This window comes from Aotus nancymaae, unplaced genomic scaffold (genome assembly GCF_030222135.1).
Source record: "Aotus nancymaae isolate 86718 unplaced genomic scaffold, 86718_ANA_hifiasm-v0.15.2.pri h1tg000065l, whole genome shotgun sequence".
Classification (NCBI taxonomy): Eukaryota; Metazoa; Chordata; class Mammalia; order Primates; family Aotidae; genus Aotus; species Aotus nancymaae.
The window spans coordinates 299,427-321,229 of NW_026988480.1; the positions used below are offsets into that span (position 1 = coordinate 299,427).

General features: G+C 41.3%; 1 protein-coding gene across 2 annotated transcripts in view; it reads left to right on the forward strand.

The window, feature by feature from the left end:
- Positions 1 to 1,682: 1,682 nt before the first annotated feature.
- LANCL2 (LanC like glutathione S-transferase 2) overlaps positions 1,683 to 21,803 on the forward strand; it is a 59,212-nt gene continuing 39,091 nt past the window's right edge. The window contains exon 1 of one of the 2 annotated variants that reach the window (XM_012438880.3): positions 1,683 to 1,886. In XM_012438880.3, coding sequence (XP_012294303.2) covers positions 1,683 to 1,886 — 204 coding nt within the window. Of the gene's footprint in view, positions 1,887 to 20,192; positions 20,215 to 21,803 lie in introns of those variants that run through there. The other variant, XM_012438881.3, reaches the window with a different exon arrangement.

Sequence of the window (21,803 nt, forward strand, 5' to 3'; positions counted from 1 at the left end):
TGCGGTGGGAGAGGGGTGGCTCCTAAAGCCATGTCCACATCAATAGCTCCTGGACTGGATTTTCCTACACCGTGTAGGTATGAAAATTTGGTGGGAGATAGGATGCCGGGAAAGAGGAAAGAAGCAGGAAAGTAGAACTAAAGGGATGCTGCTGTAATAGTCATCCTGTTGTATCTGTTCTGTTTCCCTGAACTTTGAAGATAGTTATGCTGAGTAACCCTTTTAAAATTATTTTCTTCTACACTGTACTTTCCCATGGTCCTATTCTTGGAAAGGTGTGTTTCTCATGTCCAGCCCTTTGGGGTTGGGGGACACTAGAAGAGGTAGTGGGATGACACCAGACCTCCCCACACCACCCCACTGAGGTCACGGAGGCAAGAGGGACTGAGCCTTCCCTGTGCTCGGCACTGTGTTTTTCTTCATCATGTCACTTTTTACATTACATTAACGTTTATCTTGCTTGCTTCCAGAAAAGCACCTATATCGGCTATGCTGTAATCCTTGCTTTTCTCACCCACTAACTGGGAATCCCCAGAGAGCAAAAACTATCTTTTTAATCTATTTCTTCATCACTTAGTACCATTTGGCGCCCAATCAATGTTTATTGAGTGGAAGAAAACGGGAATAAGACATTTTCCTCAAGGAGCAGAAATCAATACATGTACTTGGTTCTAAACAAATAATGAAAATAAAGAGAACCAATGAAGAGTGAAGTAAATTACATCACGATTATATAAATGCAAAGATCTGGTTGTGTCCTTTTTATAATAGATACTATGCTCTTGGTCAATTAACACTGGAGGACTCTTTCTGGTCAACAACATATTTGGATAATTAAGTATGCTTTCATTTTATGTCCCGGTACCAAAGATGTCCATTTATTCAAAACGAAGGGACTGAACATAAAACAAAAAGAAAAAAAAAAAAAAAAAGGGCCTGTGGCTCCTCCTCCCAGACACCCCCCTCCAACAGTGATGAATAGGAGGGACTGTCTCCCTCCCCCAACCCCCGGGAGACTAGCCTTGCAGTGTTTTAGGCTGTTTTGAAATTCTGTTCTTTAGAAGAGATTTTTTTTTTCTTAATATCAAACAGAGTTGCTGCTATTCCTTTGGGCTGGTGCAGCAGGGGCCGGTGAAATGCAGGCTGACGATGGCGCGCCGGCGGCTGCGCTCGCTCCGATCGGCGACGCGCACACACCTTGAGTGACAGCAAGCTCTTCTCTACAGGTTTTCCCTGGGGGAGCGTGGCCCTCGCAGCCGTTCGGTTTTCTCTGGAAATCGCCGAGGGGGCTCGTCCTCAGGAGAGGGGCCGGGCGCAGCGATCCCGACCCGGGGACTACAGCCCTGGGCGGTGCGCGCCGCCGCGGACGGGCTCTGCGAGCCGCGGGAAGGTGCGGGGAGGCGCGAGCGGGCTGTGAGCCTCGGGGCGCTCCCGTGAGCCCGCTCCTCCCCGCCGGGCGCAGGGCAGAGACACGCGCGCCGCGCCTCCGCGGCCACCCGATGTGCGAGCCGCCCGCGACTAGGCAGGCCCCGCGCAGAGGCCCCGCTCCCCCCGCGAGCGCGCGGCCTCGCTCCTCCTAGAGGACTCTCTCAGCGCGAGCCCCGGGAGGAGGCGGCGGCGGGACAAGCCGCAGCGCCGGGACAGGAGGTTTGTCCCCGCCCGCGCGCCGTACCGCGGCGGAGATGGGCGAGACCATGTCAAAGAGGCTGAAGCTGCACCTGGGAGGGGAGGCAGAGATGGAGGAACGGGCGTTCGCCAACCCTTTCCCGGACTACGAGGCCGCCGCCGGGGCGCTGCTTGCCGCCGGAGCGGCCGAAGAGACAGGCTATGTTCGTCCCCCGGCCTCCACGGACGAGCCCGGCCTCCCTTTTCATCAGGATGGGAAGGTGAGTCGGCGGCGGGGACGCACTGGCGCCGGAGGGGGAGCGCAGCGGTGGTAGCGTCCACTCTCCGCCAGGTGTGACGTCACAGGCGCGCGCCGCGCTTGAGAGGGCCTCGGGCGGCAGGGCGCAGGACGGTAGCGCCCGGTGCCTGGCTTCGGGTCTTCGCGGTGAATGGCGCTCAGGGACTGTGGGCGTCAGCTGCATGAGCCGCGTTCCCGCAGCTTGGCGCCTGGAGGTGACTGCGAGGCCCGAGCGGCGGTTAGCGGTGCAGGCTTGTGCCCCTGCGAGGCCCGCGGACACCCCCCGCCCCTGAGCGGCGGAGCGCTCCGAGGGCGACCTGCTCCTGACACCTGGCCCGGAGGCTGTCTTTCTTTGGCCATGTCTGGTCCCTGGGCCCCCGCCGTCACAGAAACGTTGTCCTTGTAGATTCATTACTGTGTGCCCAGGAATAGGAAGCGGGTGTAGGAGAGGCCAAACTTCACCCTCTGAGGGTCCGGAGCTGGACCAGAGTTACATTGACATAAAACGTTAACAGGAGAAAAACATGCACATCTCTTGCATATGGTTTATGTGAAAAAGACACACATAAGTGGTAAAACCCAAATGCTTTTATGCTAGGCGGAACCAAGAGCGGCAGCTGTGGGACAGTAACTGAGGTGTGCGGGGAGACTAGCGGAAGATGGAACCGTTTGAACCGCGTCTGGGTAGAAATCTCCGCTTTGACTGCCCGGCTCTGGTGCCCAGTGTTTCTTCGCTGCTGGTGTAGGGAGGCCATTTTTTACAGGAGTTTTGTCTCCTGCTTTTAGGAAGAAAAGGGGGCAGTTTAGAGCACTCTTCTGTTTTTCAAGTGCTTTTAGCTCAAAATAATCTTTATGCCAGAGAGACGTATTTTTGGGGTGGCATACCCTGTCACCCTTCACGGTCTATCTGAACAAAATGTAACGGGGAAGACAAAAAGCAGAATTGAAGATTATCAGCACAACTATTTTCGTGCTTGGTAAAACTGTACCTTTACCATGTTTTCTTTATCCACTGAAGTACGTGTTCAAAGGTCCACTTCATCTCCCTGGATCCCCGTGTATTTCATATTTGTAGAGGGACAAGGTGGCTAAAACAAGGTAATTTTGAAAGAGCCATTTGGTCTGCATATAGTATCTAAGGCAAATGATTTCTATTTTCTTGAATGTGGTTAAAAGCTGGAAACAGGCCGGGTGTAGTGGTTCACGCCTGTAATCCCAGCACTTTGGGAGGCCGAGGCACGCTGATTGCTTAAGCCCAGCAGTTTGAGACCAGCCTGGCCAACATGGCGAAACCCCATCTTTACAAAAACGAAAATTAGCTGAGTGTCGTGTCATATGCCTATTGTCCCAGCTACTCGGGAGGGAGAATTGCTTGAACCTGGGAGGTTGAGGGAGCTGAGATCGCGCCACTGCACTCCATCTAACTCATGGGGATGTGTCTGAATTAGATGAAATGTATAAATTGCCTAGCAAACTGCCTGATATGTTACCTTAAGCATGGTCTCAATAAATATTAACCTTTTCCTCTTGATGATTTAAAGTTACTCAGTTTGGAATTCAAATGTCAATATTGGTTTTTCTCTGGATTTCTTCTATTTTTACATACAAATATGTATTTCATTTGTGACTTAGTGTTTAATTTTTTTAATAACAAAGACAAATCTCTGGCAAGCATTGAAAAAACTATCCATCATTCATTCTTATTACCAGTTGCCATCTCAATACCATCCTTAGGGTAAGTAGGTTACTGCAATGTTTAGTGAAAGATGAGTGAAATGAACTCTTGATATGAGAATAATAATAATACAATAGTAATGATAAAGACATGAGAAGCAGGTGAGTTTCATTTGCAACCTCACAGGAGATAAACACTAATTGAACTCAAAGTTCTGTAATTGCATATTTTTCTTTTTACCCTTTTTATCTGGATAAATGTGATTTTGATCTCAGCTATGTACCTGATTTATGTTTAAAAGAAAATTAGACTACAGGTAACTAATAGGGCTTGTGATATTTCTGCAATGAAATGATAAGTTGCGGTGGAGACCTATGCTAGTGGTTATGAGTATATGCTAAAGAAAGGGAGAAGTGGACATCATACTGTTCTTGAATGTGAAAATGAGAGCACATTGAAGGAAGAGGGGGCAGTGGTTTTAAAAGGTGGAAAGACTGCTTTTTGGTTATTGGAAAGTCATCAGATACAATTAATATGATTTGAACTCCACTATCCTCCCTATTAATATTTGTATGATTGACAGATGATTAAATTTTTAATTGGCTGGGCACAGTGGCTCATGCCTGTAATCCCAGCAGTTTGGGAGGCCAAGTTGGGCGGATCATGAGGTCAAGAGATCGAGACCATCCTGGCCAACATGGTGAAACCCCATCTCTACTAAAAATACAGAAATTAGCTGGGCGTGGTGGTGCTCGCCTGTAGTCCCATCTACTTGGGAGGCTGAGGCAAGAGAATTGCTTGAACCCATTAGGCGGAGGTTGCAGTAAGCCGAGATCATGCCACTGCACTCCAGCCTGGCGACAGAGCAGGACTCTGTCTCAAAAAAACTTTAATTTTAAAAATATGTTAAGAATGCAATTATAGGATATAAAATTATGCATTTTTTTGATAGACATGAAAATGAGGGTGTTATGAGTTTAATTGTGTCCCCCACCAAAAAAAAAAAGGTACTGAAGGTTGAAGTCCTAACCCACTGGAACCTCAGAATGTGACGTTTGGAAGTAAGGTCATGGCAGATCTGATTAGTTAAGATGAGGTCATACCGGAATATGGTGGGCTCTTAATCCAATATGACTGGTGTTCTAATATGAAGAAAAGAGAGCCAGGTGTGGTGGCTCATGCCTGTAATACCAGCACTTTGGGAGGTTGAGGCAGGAGGATCGCTTGAGGGCAGAAGTTCAAGACTAGCCTGGGCAACATAGTGAAACTCTGTCTGTTTTTAAAAAAAAAAAATTGAGAAGACAGAAACATAGGGAGAGAGAAGATGGCCATATGATGATGGAGGCAGAGATTGGAATTGCCAGCCAACGCCAGAAGCCAGAAGAGGCAAGGAAAGATTCTCCTCTGTAGGTTTGACGGGAGCATCACCCTGTTGACATGTGGATTTTGGACTTGTAGCTTCCAGAGCTATGAGAAAATAAATTTCTGTGGTTTTAAGCCACCCAGTTTGTGGAACTTTGTGGCCCTCATAGGGTAACTTGTTAATTTGTAAATTAAGCATTGAATAATTTTCTCTCCATGATGTGTGCTGTTACTAAGTAAAAATTGCAAAAATCTACAAACACACTGTAACAGTTTATTACTAAGTATTCTTTAAGTCATTTACTTTATTTCATTTTAGGTCTGCTGCCTAGATGTGTGGTGTGATCAGTCAATAAAATTAGCCTCCAATTCTAGAACCACTCAAGTCTACTTCCCTGAACCATATTTCTATAACTTGGTGTTTATAACATTTTTTACAATATTGGGGCAAATATTGTGAAAAGCAGTGAACCAGTGTAGTAGCAGTTGTTTTTAATTATGGAAGGTCTTTGAAGCAGACACTCTTACTCACCTAACAACCATTTCCTCCTTTTTACTTGATTTTGTTATGCCTATGGACTTAAGGGGAATTGAACCCAGCTGCAGGAGCTGGATCATGATTAGTCTATGCCAGTGGTTCTCAAAGTGTAGTTTTTTGACCAGCAGCAGCAGCTTTATCTGATGTTCAAGTCCAACCAGGAGATGGCTACCACACAGAGTTTAATAGGGAAAGTTGAACATAAAGAATCGTTATTAACTGTGAGACTGGAGTAACGAGAGATTGCCTCATGAGAAGGAAAGAGAACTCTGAAGAGTATAGGAATAGCAGACAAAAGGAGCAACCCCACCCCTAGGGCTGAGAGGGCACTCAAGTAAAGGCCCCTGCGATTAGCTCTGTTGCTGTGTAATAATTATCCCAACACTTAGCATTTTTATAGACACTTAGGACCTCATGCAGTGTCTCAGAGTCAGGAATCCAGCTGCAGGTTCTGGCTCATAGTCTCTGGAGAAGCTGCACTCAACTTCTCAGCTAGGGCTGCTGTTATTTTAAGGCTTAATCTGGGGCAGGAGAAGCTGCTCCAAGCTCATTCACATGGTTGTTAGTCAGGCTTGCTAGGTGTTTTCTGGAGGCTTCTCCAGCCTGGAGTGCAGTGGCACAATTGTGGCTCCCTCCTGAGCTCAGGTGATCCTCCCAGCTGCCTCAGTAGCTGGGAGCACAGGCAGGTACCACCACGCCTGGCTAATTTTTGTGTTTTTTGTAGAGACAGGGTTTTGCCATTTTGCCCAGGCTGGTCTCGAACTCCTGGGCTCAAGGAATTTTTCCCAGTTCATATGCTGCTGTTTCATTTTAAGAATTGTTTCCTTTGCTGTGCAGAAGCTTTTTAATTTGATATAGTAATATTTGTTTATTTCTGCTTTTGTAGCATGAACTTTTGATGTGATACCAAAAAATTATTGCTATGGCCAGTGTCCAGGAGTTTTTCCCCATGTTCTCTTCTAGGAGTTTTATAGTTTCTGGTCAATCCAAAGAACTTTACAACTTCTTCCTCAGAAAAAAATCAGGAAAACTTTTCTATAATTTGACATAATCTTGGGCTATGGGAAATAATGTAGTTTATAATTATTTAATTTTCCATATTTTTGTTTTGAAACTTTAAAATCTGCTCAGCATCATAATGTATTATGGAAGCATAAGGAAATTATTACTACCCTAATACCCAGAGAAAATTTTCTCTTTATTCAAAGTGAACTAAATTGTGTGTGTGTGTGTGTGTGTGTGTGTGTGTGTGTGTGTGTCAGGTAGGAGAATATACCACTTCTCAAACTTGAGGTTTGTGGACCAAAATCATCAGCAGTTCCTGAAAGATTGTTAGAAATGCAGTTCCCACTCCAGACCCAAGGAATCACAGCCTGCATTTTAACACGATCTCCATGCCAGAGTACTCATAAATTTGAGATGGATTGAGGAAAACTGTTCTACATACAGCTTTGTTAAGTTTTCTTTCAGTAAGAACTTAATTAGCCTCCAGCCAATTTTCAGTTCCTGATGTGGAAAGAGATTGACGTAGAAGGGTAATGATAAGATTATGGAGAAGAGACTAAGATACACATGAGCATTTTCCATCTTTTGGAAATAAATTGTAGTATAGAGCAGGTAAGAGTTTTAATAGTCCTGTGTTTGACTCCTACTTTTCTGCCATTTATGACTTGTAGACTTTGAGCAAGTAACTTAATCACACGCTGAACCTTGGTTTTCTTACCTCATCAACTTGATGTAAATGGTTAAATTGAAAGGCTGAGGTTCTTAATGTAACATAGTTGTAATGTATTTGTGAAAACTTTTTATAATGTAGGTGTAATATAACCACCCCGTCCTCACTGGGTTGTTGTAATGGCTAATTGGGTTAATACATAAAACATTCAGAACGGTGTTGAGTACAGTTAGTACCTAGGTACACATAGTTACTGATATATAGGTGACTAGTAAGAGTTCAGTTAATGATAGCTATTAACATTATTACAGAGTAGCTTATTTTTATTAGAGTATAAAATATGATAATGAAAAATTTCTTTATATATTTTCAATGGAATGACAGATAAAAATTACATAGCTTTTACTTTTTGCCTCTTAAAGAAATGCTTATTCTTGTCTCCTTTTCCTTCTAAGAAAAATATGGTTAGATGTACAATATTCATATGGATATATCCTCAGTTTGCCAACAGTTTCCAGATTTCTGAATTCCATACACGTATTTCCTTCATTCTCGTCGTCTCTGAAAGGGGGCAGGAACTTCTGTTGATGGTAGTGGTAAGATGATAAAGAATAACCAAACCACTTGGAAATGTGGAGGTTGGGAATTCTACCCAGAGCAGAACATACCAGCTCATGCTGTGCGCCTTTGGGACTCAGCAAGATTGAAAATTGTCATCTCTCATAGCCTGGGTCTCCAGATACATAAGTTTATGCTTGAAACGTCAAACAGGAGTTCTAAACATTTAATTCATGATTACCAAGGGCTTACTGTAATTCATTTCTATTTCTCTTCCCACTTTGCTTTTTGAGAACAGGATTTTTTTCTTAAATATACTTGAGTTATTATTTTTAAATTTTTTAAATATTTATTTATTTATTTGAGATGTGTCTCAATAATTTGAGATAGGGTTTCATTCTGTTTCCCAGACTGGAGTACAATAATCATGGCTCACTGCAGCCTTGACCTCCCAAGCGCAAGAGATCCTCCCACCTCAGCCTCCCAAGTAGCTGGGACTGCAGGCATATTCCACCATACCCAGCTAATTTTTAAATATTTTTTTGTAGAGATGGGGTCTTGCCATATTGCCCAGGCTAGTCCTGAATTCCTGGGCTCAAGTGATTCTCCTCTCCTGCCTCAGCCTCCCAATGAGATTACAGACGTGAGCCATTGCACCCACGGAGTTATTTTTAAACATTCTCACTGCTTGATACTGAAATAAGAATGCAGTAGGTAGTAAATGTTTGTTGAATGAATAAATCTACTGAAATTTTAAAAATTGTTATTTTTTATGGGAAACATTTTTTGCATATTATTTAACGATGTAATTTTGTATTTTAAAAGCTATTCTGTTTCTAGAATGTTAGGTATACATTGTTAATATCTTGGACTCTTAGATAACCTTCCAGGCTATTGTATGTAAGTCAAGAACTGTGTAATATGCTTTGGGAGTTCCTGGTGAGGAGTGTACTCTGTAAGGGCAACTAGCAGCTGGCTAGGGCCAGACTAGGTTTTGAGCAAATTTTCCTTGAATTAAGTTGAATGTAACAAACTGAATTTCTTTTTTCAGAAAAGCTTCCTGTCTTTTATAGATTTTAGTTAGTACCATGCAGCAATTGTTTAATCAAAATGAAACCTAACTTTTCACTGAGAGTTTTCCATAATTAAACATAATTTGACCACAAAATCCCACTATCTCCATGGACTCCTTGTCCCTTGAAGTGTAAATATGTATGTTTTGAGTCCTTGTGTGCAGTTTATTAATATATTGTCACTTAGCAGTTTGTCCTTGGTTCTTTATTGCACTTATAAACTTCCTTGTGGTAATGCTATATATCCCCTACAAAGCATACATAGCAGATGAATTTTTATGATACACATCAAAATTGGATTAAGGTGTGTGGGTTAGGATATGTAATCTAGAATATTTTCTGTTATATTACTGAGTTTGAAATAAGAAAACAGAAGGAGACCAGATTATGTAAATCTATGACTATTTTTAGCAGAACAAACTATTTTCAGACACCTCAGCAAAATAGCATTATCTTGATAGAGTTAGTTTAGGTAACGACCTGTTTAGTGAAAATAACCACCAATGAAGGTAGATACTTTCACTACCATCTAATTCTTTACTATCAGAAGCTATAGCTTCCCCACCCCTGCCTACCTTTCCCCTGTAGTAATTAGCTTTGAGGTAAGGATTGGGGGACTTTTGTTTTATTCCTTTTGTTTGCAGAATGGAGTGTTATAAAAAAAAAAAAAAAAAAAAAAAAGCCCATACTCTTGCTAGGTATAACATTGTTATCTTCATTTGTCTGACATTACAAGTGATCATTAGCATAGGAGAGCTGAATTAGGAAATCCGTTTCCCCAACCCATCTTCCTCAACAGACAGGTTTGTCAAAATCTTTCCTAAGAAAAGAATTACTTTCTGGTATACAGTTTGCAAATTTTGCACATCATCACATATATAAGACGTGAGTCAAAAAGCTATTTTTATCATCTTTTAAATGTAGGCAACTTATTTTCTCTTAGCTTCAGTTTCTGCATGTGTACCATGATGATAATGCTGTTTTAGGATTATAAAGAGGATTAAATTAGATTAAGTGTCTCAAATACCCCATTTATTAGGAGTGTAGTAGATTTTATTATTAAGTTGTCCTGGTGCATTTCAAGTATTATTCATACCTAAATGTTCAATTTATGCATAACTATTCAAAACATACCTTTTTCTTTTTAGGAGTTACTTATTATGTGCATTTTGAACACCTGTTTTTAGACTTTTCACTCTCCTCTATTTGAAGTTAATATAATTTTTTACAAGTTATTTGTCAATCTTTTTTTAAGTTTTCTGCATTTTTATATAAGACAGTTGTGTTTCCTCAAACTAGCACTAAATTTCTCATAAAGAGTACAGAAGAACACAAGTATTTTAGAAAGAGAAGGATTGCATATTCCGTAGTTTTCAGATGGAATGACTTGTTTCTTCAGGAATCCCATGACTTTCTCCTAAATGCATTTTAAATATCTCTGTTCCTCAGCACAGAATGCCCCCAGCTTTCTGCACAGTGAGCTCCTATCTTTCTCTGAGATGCCTGTGAGAGGCTTCTTCCTCCAGGGTCTTGCTCAGAGTTGTCCAGGCAGACTCTGTTGCTTGGCCATTCCAAAGCCACTTGAAGGATTGGCTAAGAAAGTTATATTCTTTTTCCATTGCTGCCATAAATAATACGAATTTTACATTTTAAAACAGCACCTATTTCTTTATCTTTAAAATGAAGTCAGAAGTCCAGGTACAGTCTGGCTCTGCTGGCTCCTCTGCTTAGAATTTCATAAAGCATCCTCGAGGCTGCCTTCTCTCCTGGAGGCCCTGAGGGCAAATCTGCTTCCTGGCTCATTGACGCTGTTGGCCAAATCCAATTCCCTGTGGCTGCAGGAGTGTTCTCCACTTCCCTGCTAGCTGGCCTTTGCTCCTCAGTGCCACCTGAGCCCTGTCCATGCTTTCCACACGGTCCTTCCGGCACCCGCAGATGAAGTCTCTCCCACACTTCACATCTCTCTGATTTCACCTTCTTTCCTGTATTTCTGACTTGGTAGGTGAAGGTTCTCTCCTTTTACAGGCTTGTGGGATTAGATGGGCTCTGCTTAGATAATCCAGCATCCTCCCCCTATTTTGTGGTCTGTGACCTGTTTCAGGTTCCAGGATATCTTTGGGGGCCATTTTGCCTACCATAAATGTTTCTAGCGCTTGTAGTCTGGAGCTGGCTGCCTGGCTCAAAACTCCAGTATGCCCCTTAACGTTGATATCACTTTTGGCAAGTTACTTTACCTCTCTCCTTTGCTTCATAGTTTTCGTTTGTGATATGGGGATAATAGTTGTAGTTTCACCATAGAGTATTTATGATGGCAGTGAAAGGCAACAACAGACTTACACAGAGTCAGTGTATTCCTTTCACAGGGCTTAGGATCCACCAGATTCCACACGGACAGCCCTGCAAAGCAAGCTTCTCAGCTTTTAGCTCATTGAGGAGCAAGCTTTTAGGGCCTTCTAGTCCACACAGTGCCCCACTGATGATACTCCCTAATCAAAGAAAGACTCTCCTGGGTCCACCAGGAAGCCCCCTGCTGGGCTTACAGTGGTCGTCGATGCCTTTCCATTCCCTTTCCACTTTTCTGAACGCCCCAGCTACACACTTGCCTGCCTCTGTGAGCGGGCATCTGGTGACAATCCCAGTAAACTCCTGAATGCCTTCCACAAGGGTGAAGTAAGATTGTCTTCAGATATCAGTCTACATATGTTTATATATTTTCTTGAATATACCATATTGTATATTGCTAGTCAGGCACTTATATGGACTATAATATAGTCCGTATAATTATTTTTATGTTTGTCTCATTAGACCAGGAAGATTTTGGGAAGTATCCAATCTTATTCAGCTTTTTGTCCCAATAACAGTGCTTGGTACCTGGAAAGCATTGACTTTGTTTTTTTAAAGAATAGTATTATACCCATGATTTGCTAATCGTCTACATTTTATTTCTTTCTTCCTCATTTATTTCAAAAGTATCTGAAAGTTACAGAAATACATAATATCATATCACTGAGTATTTTATCATATATGAAGTTGTTAATATGCCAGTTATATTATGCTTGCTAAGCTTTATGCCAAGATAAAGAAAATTTCATCCTGTGTCTTCCTGTAACAGCTGTTAGAGTGTTGATTATATCATCTAAAATACTTGTAAAATTATAAAAATTTGTAAAATCTGCCTTTTATTTTTTCCATATGCAATATAAAATGTGGCTTATGAACATACTGATCTGAACCCATACCTTGTCTAAAATCTATAGTTGAGGCAGAGAGGTACAGAATATGTTCTAGCAAATGACAAATTAGGAAATAAATTACTCCCATCAATTATTCCTGTGATGTACATGGAAAAATATCACAAATAAAGAGGAATTTAATATCTTGAAACATTTTTCAAGGACACAACTGGAGTAATTTGTACGCGTAAATATCACCCAGTGTCTATCTGCTCTTTATCTTTCTCTTCTTTCTGTCTCCTTCCTTCCCTCTCTTTCCCCTACTCCCCCTTCTCCTTTCTCTTCTGTCTCTTCTTCCCACCCTCCCCTCCCCAAGAAAAAAGCTTTCTTGTTCGATTCTAAGATTTATTACCATGAAAACATTGTGAGGAAGAGAAATAAATCTTGGCTATAAACATGCATTGTGTATCATTTGGAATAGTAGATGCAGTGACACTTCACAAGGGGTTTTACAACCAGTGATTAATATCTACTCCAGTATATTTTTGCTTTATAATACACTTGGGCATTCTTGTTTGGGAAAATTGCCTACTCAACATGTAGGAAAAGAACATTTTCTTCCTGATTGCAATGTAATTGCTAAAAATCAATCTCAAGGTCAAGACATAAAACCTCCAAAGGTCTTTAACTGCTCCTGCTGTTTCTAGGCTATGTGGCAGGTACATATTTCTATTCATAGAGTATGATTGAGTGAAGGCTTTAAGTCCTGAACATCCAAAAGTAAAATATAAATATAGAATTAAGCAAAAAATTTCACAATAAGCAGAGAATGCAAAGCCCAGGAACTTTATAAGTAGACAGAGTTCTAAGAGCTTCATCTCTCATTGTCATGAAATCTCAAGCCTTGGTTTTCTTACCTAAAAAACTGAATGATGTAAAGATTAATTGAAATATGTAAAGCACGTAGTGCCAGGTAAATAGTAAGGACTCAATAATTGTTAGTTATCTTTATAATACCATACTGCCAGGTGCAGTGGCTCATGCCCGTAATCCCAGGGCTTTGGGAGGTTGAGGTGGGCGGATCACTTGAGGTCAGGAGTTCATGATCAGCCTGGCCAACATGGTGAAATCCCATCTCTACTGAAAATACAAAAATTAGCCAGACTGGTGGCGCATGCCTATAATCCTAGCTACCCAGGAGGCTGATGCATGAGAATCACTTGAACCCAGGAGGTAGGAGGTTGCCATGAGCTGAGATCGTGCCACTGCACTCCACCCTGGATGACAGAGTGAGACTCAGTCTCAAAAGGAAAAAAAAGTTTGTGTGTGTATATATATATATGTACACATATATGTATATGTATATATGTATACGCGCATGTGCATATATATATAAAAAATACCATTATTAAATGAGGCAAACCTGTTAAAATTTCTCCTGGTACGGTAATCTCCATCAAATGTAAATAGAATTACAGCATATTCATGAGAATTTGGTTTCAGTATAAACAAATTAGAAGCCTCTTTTATGAGAAATAGGAAAAGGGGAACTAGAAAAAGTTCCTTATGGCAAAGGGCAGAGAAATGAATAGTTTTTGCAATGAAATTTTGGCAAATTGGAGGAAGCAATCATTAAATCTTAAAAATATACTCTAGTAGCATTTATGAGGAGTGAAGAGTTAATAGCACATGCTTTAGAATTAGGTAATCATGATAGAGCTAAGACTGCATATGAGTGTGCATTAGGCCTGGAAAACTCAACTTAGAGGTACTTTAATCAGCAGGCAGCAGGGGGAAAAATCAGAGAAGTTCTTTCTTCTTTATCATGAAAAATAAGAACCTTCTAGGACCTCCTAGAAGACTTGCACTTAGGTCTCATTGTCACGTGGCCACCTTTGCGCGTAACGGGGCCGGGAAAACCAAGTGTCTCTTCTGGGGTTGTATTCTCTCTATTCTGAATTATAATCAGATTTCTGTTTACAAGAAAGAAGGGTATGGGGACTAGTATGGGCTAGGGACTACCTTATGGGTTCTGCCACCACAGGTGTTAAAGAGGTATACCCTGTTTATTCCTTCTCATGTAAATGATTCTGCATCTCTTTGATTATAGTAGAAACCCAAGGTCAAGACACAGGAGGCTTAAGTTACTAATGTGGAGTCAAAAAGTTCTTAAGAAGCTGGATGGAGAACAGACAGTTATTCTTTTTGGTGCATTCATTAACAGAAGCAAAGTTAAATACATTTACAAGCACATCACCCAAACCACAGGAAATGGCAAATCCGGAAAGCATTGCTAGTAAGCAAAGATTGTTTAGTGAATGTGTTTGTCTAGTTAACTCATTATATCACCTTTAAGTTGGGTGAAATGTTGATACTATGTTCTTTGGTGTGCCATCTTTATCATTATGTTTGGGTGAGCGTAATTATAAAGATTTTCATGAAGCTTTCCTTGGCCTTAGATTTCTAACTTAGCTTTTGCTATAAGAGAAGGCATTTTACCACCATGGTTGAGTAGGAATTATTGTAATGTACTTATTACTTTGAATAACATTTAATGAAAAGATACAATTTTGAAAGCTAATGCTGTATTTTAGTCACTTAGTAGAATTTGTTGTCTTGCCTACCTGTTTTAGTCTTGGGCAACTAATAGATATAATGTCTAAGGGGAAAGTCATATTCAGTACCTGTGTTACAGCAAAAATTTATATTTGTAAATATCCACATTTAAATCCTCTTTGTCACAGTTGGTTGTTCTTAAAATCGATTTGCCCATCTCTGAATGCTCACCTGTTACTTTCAAAGACTTTAAAATATAGGTGGGACGCAGTGGCTTAACGCCTGTAATCCCAGCACTTTGGGAGCCCGAGGTGGGTGGATCACAAGGTCAGGAGATCAAGACCATCCTGGCCAACATGGTGAAAACCCGTCTCTACTAAAATACAAAAAATTAGCTGGGCATGGTTACACGCACTTGTAGTCCCAGCTACTTAGGAGGCTGAGGCAGGGGAATCGCTTGAACCCAGGAAGCGGAGGTTGCAGTGAGCTGAGATTGCACCACTGCACTCCAGCCTGGGCTACAGAGTGAGACTCCATCTCAAAAAAAAAATGTGAACAAGGATGGGGGTTTTATGGCATAATATACAGCTGGAGTACAACAAAAGAAGGTACATGTACTGGGTTTTTTTTTTTAAACGTAAAATGTGTTTTAAAGAATTTGTATTTTAATGCTGGACGAAGATCCTGCTGGAGGACTCCCTGTATAAAACAAATGTAAATCTTGGATATAATATAAAAAGCAACTGCTCAAAGTCACCAGGGAATAAGCAGACCAGAATGTAATTGCTTTTTTGTATTATATCCAGATTCTGTAGCGTGTTACAGTGCATGACTGGAGGAGGAGGGAGGTTCTATAGAGTACGTTACAGTGCATGATTGGAGGAGTAGTGAATTTCTTTTTTGTTTGTTTGTAGACGGTGTTTTGCTCTTTTTTGCTCAGGCTGGAGTGCAATGGCGCGATCTTTCAATTAATGAAAAATGAGGAAATCTCAGTAGGGAAGTAAAGACCATTAAAAAAGAGTCTCATGGTTATTTTGGAACTGATAAATACACTATCTGACAGTCAAAAGTTACTGCATGGCCTTAGCAGGGGAATGGAGAAGACCGTAAGTGCCCTGTGGGTTCTGCCTGCCCACTGCCCACACAGAGTCACCTTATCAAAACAATGGAATCACAGTGCAGGAGGTAATTCACACAAAGCCAGCTGAACTGGAGACCGGAGTGTTTTACTCAAATCTGTCTCCCTGAAAACTTGGACTGGGGTTTTTAAAAGATAATTTGGCGTGTAGGGGCAAGGGAGTGGGAGTACTGATTGGTCAGATCCTAGATGAAATCATAGGTGGTCAAAGAGGGTTTTTCTTGCTGTCTTCTGTTCCCAGGTGGGATCACAGAACTGGTTGAGCCAGATTATCAGTCTGGATGGCACCAGCTGGTACATCAGAATGCAGAGTCTCAAAAAATATCTCGAGCACCATTCTTAGGTTTTACAATGGTGATGTTATCCTGAGGAGCAACTGGGGAGGTTTGGAATCTTGTGGCCTCTGGTTGCATGACTCCTACACCATAATTTCTAATCTTGTGGCTAAATTTGTTAGTCTTACAAAGGCAGTCTGGTCCCCAGGCAAGAAGGGGGATTGTTTTGGGAAAGGGCTGTTATCTTTGTTTCAAAGTTAAACCATAAATGAAATTCCTCTTGGCCAGCACGGTGGCTCATGCCTGTAATCCCAGCACTTTGGGAGGCCAAGGTGGGTGGATCACTTGAGGTCAGGTCCAGACCAGCCTGGCCAACATGGCAAAACCCTGTCTCTACTAAAAATACAAAACATTTAACTGGATGTAGTGGATATGGCTCTGATGACTGGAGGAACCAGGAACCAGGGTCCTTTGTCTTGCACCGATTTAGAAAAAATGACACAGACACACGTGGAGTGGTTTTAAGGAGCAGAGAGTTTAATAGGCAAGAAAGAAGGAAGAAGCTTCCTTTTACAGAGACAGAGAGAGGGAGGCTCCAAGCAGAGAGAGGAAACCCAGTATGTGGTGAGTAGGGAGGAATGGTCGGTTATATTGGGAAGCTGGAGGAGGTGGTGTCTGATTTACGCAGGACCCAAGGGATTGGTTTGACCAGGTATGTCATTTACATAGGCCTCGAAATAACTGGGTGGCCCACCCTAGCCTTTTAATATGCAAATGTGGGCCACTATGATGTCCTGCATAGGTAGAGATATCTGGGGACAGCATGTTGGGCAGACCTAGTTTTAAATCCACATTAGCATACCAAAACTTGCCAGCCTGGCCCTTCAAGCTGTTTTTCTGCTAGAAAAGAAACATTTCTAGAGCTCCTTTTATTACGAGAAAAAAAAAACCTTACCAAGGACCCTTTATCCTCTGTATCTGCATAAAATAATTTCTTAATGACTCCTATAATAGTGGCATGCATCTGTAATCCTAGTTATTGGGGAGGCTGAGGCAGGAGAATCGCTTGAACCTGGGAGGCAGAAGTTGCAGTGAGCCAACAACATGCCATTGCACTCCAGCCTGGGTGACAGGAGTGAAACCCTATTTGAAAAAAAAGCAACAGAGGTTGATATCTGATGGAGACTGTCATGGGTGAGTGGCAACTATCTGGGCTGATGGCATGGGGGTGCAAGAAATTACCAAGACAGTTGTAAGTACAGAAAGGCAGATTTATTAGAGAAAGAAGGAAAAGACATTGCAAGGAGGTGACAGGCAGGCCAGTGAAGAGAAGCTGACTGTAAGGAAACAAAGGATTGCTGGAGATTTTATAGAATGGTGCTATGGGATTTGCTGGAGAGCTTTGTGCAGTACCAATAATGCCAAGGCTGCAGTGAGCTAACTTGTAGGTGTCTGCTCATAAGTTGAGCACAGGAGAGGTACATGTTCTGGACCTTTAGCTTATCTGGTTTTTTTTTTGGCTTCCCATTGCTCCCACCAGCATGACTTCCTTTTTCTAATTAGGACTCCACATTTCCCCTGTGACAGAGCAACAATGACAGATCTTTGGCATGTGGAGGAAGGTCTCATCTTCCAACTGCTTCCTGCTGACCAGGTTGTAGAGCTGGCCCTACTTAGGATTATTAGTTGGTCGAGAAGTTGGACAGGTTATTGTTTTGGATTGTGGGATGTAGGATATTGGACCTTACTGGAAGAAGGGACTCTTTAGAGGGGGGATTATGTTAAGATGAAACTGGTGTTCAGCTGAATCCTGGGGATATTCGTAAAGGTAGCAGCCATTATTGGGGAGAGATTGCTATGTCATTTGCAGCATCATTTGAAGGTGAAACTTATGATCTCTAGAAGATAAAAGTTTGGGATTTTTTTAAAGCCAGTTCCAAAAAGGCAAAGAAAGACCTTTTCCAGTGTGACTTTTTTTCTGATGGGTGTCCATTTAGTTAACTTGGAAGTTAAACTTGATGAAAAAGTGTTTGAATTTAATTAGACACAGGAAGAGTGTGTTTAGGGTTATGAGGTTATGAGTATAGCAGGGGAACACATGACTCACAGGAACAGCATGAGACGTTTTTGATTACATTCAGAATTTAGATCAATATCAAGAAAAGCCAGGAGTACAGAATTATGTTAGAGGAAAACATTGGTTAATGTTGACTTTCAAGATGAAACATTTTAGCATTAGGCCACAATAACAGGACTGAAGGAAAAAGTTAAAGGAACTGACAAAGACTGAAGAGAGTTACTATCCTAGGCCTTTTCCAAGGGAGAAGAAGCTGAAGGCAGTGGGACACAGCAAATGTTGAACTTCAGAGATATGATTCTGAGGAGTTTTTTAAAATTTTTATAAAATTCTAAGTAAAATATGTTGCAGTTTTATTAAGAGCAGATTAATACTTTAAGAAAACCTTATTTTAACATTGAGGATTAATGTTAGAAACACTATACAAAATTCCTTTTATAGATTCTCCTTCATGAACTTTTTCATGACTTATACAGACCATTTATGACATGCTTGGACTTTCTTGCTTGTTCTAAACATCTCTTTGGTTTGTTTGTTTTTTACAACTGGTTACCTTACTTTAAGATAAGAATTTACCATTACAAGATTCTTTCTTCTATAAAATTTGTTTTTATAACTTTCCTTAATAAAAATACTTCTTTTCCTTTTCTTCTTTAACTTTTAGTGAGTTTTCAATGTTTACATATTAGTTGGGCCATAAATAATGAGATTTATCTTAGCACCAGCAACTCAGTAACAGCAGATTTAAAGCAGTCAGGAAACAAAGAGGGGAAGAGAGCTTTAGAAGACTCCACTTTGAACTCTACATTGCAGGTTAACCATTTGAGCTCTGAATTTCTCTTGTAGCTTGCCCATCAGTTTAAAATGTGCACAAAAATGGACCATAATATGTAACCAGCTGGAATTTTAAAGAGAATAACAAAATCAGGGGTTAGGATGCTAGAGACTTTTTCTCTTTTAAGCCTAGACCCCTTGATTGAACAGATAAAGAGGAAAAGAGAAGAAAGGAATGGGCCAGGCATGGTGGCTCACACCTGAAATTCCAGCATTTTGGGAGGTTGTGACAGGTGGATGACTTGAGGCCAGGAGTTTGAGACCAGGCTGGCCAACATGGTGAAACCCTGTCTCTACTAAAAATACAAAGATTAGCCAAATGTGGTGTTGCATGCCTGTAATCCCAGCTATTTGGGAGGCTGAGGCACAAGAATGGCTTGAACCCAGGAGGCAGAGGCTACAGTGAGCCGAGATGGTGCCACCGCACTCCATTCTGGGCAACAGAGGAAGACTCTGTTTTAAAAGAAAGGAAAAGAGAAGAAAAGAGAAGAAAGGAATAGAGAGGAAAGAGTTAAGCTTTACAGGAGAGCTTATAAACCATCCAGCCACTGCAAGGTGTGGGGCCAGCCCCTTCACTACTTTCCTTTATTGCTTTATCCCCTCAGTCAGGGAGAGCCTTGGCACCCCAGACCTACATGGTGCGAGACGAATTTTTCCTGCCTCCTGAAGTCACCACTTAAGGTGAGCTGTTTTCAGCCAGAGCAGAGAGCCCCTTCAGCTCAAGGCTTTCAGGGGTTGGGATTCCGTCCTGGGAGCCCTTTGGTCCTCGGATCTCAGCGGTGGCAGAGGGCACAAGTTGGGTGTGGCTTTTCGTGTTTATCTCATTGGGGGCAGTTTGCCTTTGAGTATCCTGGCCTCCTTCACTGGTAGCAGTCATTTGGAGCAGTATCTTCAGGGAAACCTGGAGGGGGCTGGGGGCTTTACAACAGCCAACGGTTCAGCCTGCCTGTGCCTCTTGTTTCTGTGTTTTTCTTTCTTTTCTTCTTTTTTTCCCCCCTTGTCCTCCTTATTCTGCTTTTGGTTATAAAAGACTGAGGAAGCAAATTTGTTGATTTTCTGCATAGGAGCCATGCTGTATTACACAAGAAAGTGAGGATTGAGGGGTTGAATTCATTCCAGTTTTTAAAAAATACAGCCTAGAGGTGAGTCTGCAGGAATAGATAGGTTTCATTCCACAGTGAGACTAGAAAATGTGCCACTCAGGGCTAATTGAACCACACTTTCTCTTAGGGCATCCTGCCAATGAAGAGGGTTCTGCTCATGTCCACTGAGGGACTCTAAGACTATCAGAATAAATTAACAAAGACCTAACTGTATGCTACACAAGAGATGCACTTTAAATATAAAAAGGAAGGCTGAAAGTGAATGGATGACCAAGTAAGCAAGTAGCGGGCATCTGAAAACTTGGTGACTATGTGTGAAATGTCCCATAAATTAGCTCTTAGGACGAGCAGATAAAGAGGGTGTTCGGTTTTGATGCTTATGTTAATTAATTTTGTCCTGAATGTAGCAAAAGGTTTTTGGATCAGGAATTTCTTCCTGTTTACTTGACAGCAAATAACCAGTGGGCAATTCCTGGGTCCCAGTTCTTACCTGTGGTGCAATGCAGTGCAGGCAGGGTCTGATGTCCTTCATCAGCAAAGCCTGTATTGTAGATAAGGAAAGTAAATGTTCTGTGCTTTTTATAAAAGGGAAAAAGGCAGTTGTCTCCCCTTACCTTTTTGAGAGAGTCTTTAAAGAAAGATAACTATCTTTCTTTAATCTTTTCATAATGTACATAAATCTCTGTATGGAAAAGATGAGCCCATTGTCTTCAGTTTTACAAGTCAGAAATGTCTCCTGGTTCTGGGGCCTTAAACACTTTGAAATGCGAACATGTACATCCAGGGTTAAGGAAACCTCTCTGGACTTCACACTCTGCACACCTCTGCTCCTAAGGTTTACTTTTAGTCAAGAATCCCAAATTTCAGTAGAATTTTTTCTGAAAGTCCTAATTGTGCAGAAACCTAGAAGTATTTACATCTCACAGAAGGACATTTCATTATGAAAATGAGTCAGTTTGTCAGGAAGCCGTAATAGTCATTAATTTGTCTGTGCCTAATAACAGAACTTCAAAATACATGAAAGCAAAAAAAGAGAGAGAGTTAATGGGAGAAATAAACAATTCCATAATAATAACAGGAGGTTTTAATACCTCCTGAGCAATTGATAGAGCAAGTAGATTTTTAAAAATCAGCAAAGGTGGATGGGGCGCAGTGGCTCACACTAGTAATCCTAGCACTTTGGGAGGCCAAAGCGGGTGAATCACCTGAGGTCAGTATTTGAGACCAGCCTGCCCAACATGGTGAAACCCCGTCTCTACTAAAAATACAAAAATTAGCCTGGTGCAGTGGTGGGAGCTTGTAATCCCAGCTACTCAGGAGGCTGAGGTAGGAGAATTGCGTGGACCCAGGAGGCGGAGGTTACAGTGAGCCAAGATGGTGGTGCCATTGCACTCCACCTGGGAGACGAGAGCAAAACTCCGTCTCAAAAAAAAAAAAAAGTCAGCAAAGGTTGGAAAGATCTTAACAACACTATCAGCTACATTATTTAAGAATGTTACATACTTCTCTTGGGAAAGACTACCAGCAATGAATAAGAATACCTGTTTTGTTTGCTCTTAGCAGCCTTGGGACTTAATTCTTTTTCTGTAGTATTCTTTTTTAATCTGGAAAGAAAACCATAGTACTTGTTTTTATTTGCATTTCATTAATCACTGAGTGAATTTTTTTTTTTTGCATATGCTTATCATTTTCTTTTGTATGAAGAGGTTAATAATTTGGGATGTAATTACGTATTATGTTTATTGTTGATTTATAGCTTATATTGTATATATATCCCCTTTGTCATTAATTTTTAAACCATCTTTCTGATGTTATCTTATAGAAGTTGAAATATTTGTATAGTTAAACTCATCCTTTTTAATT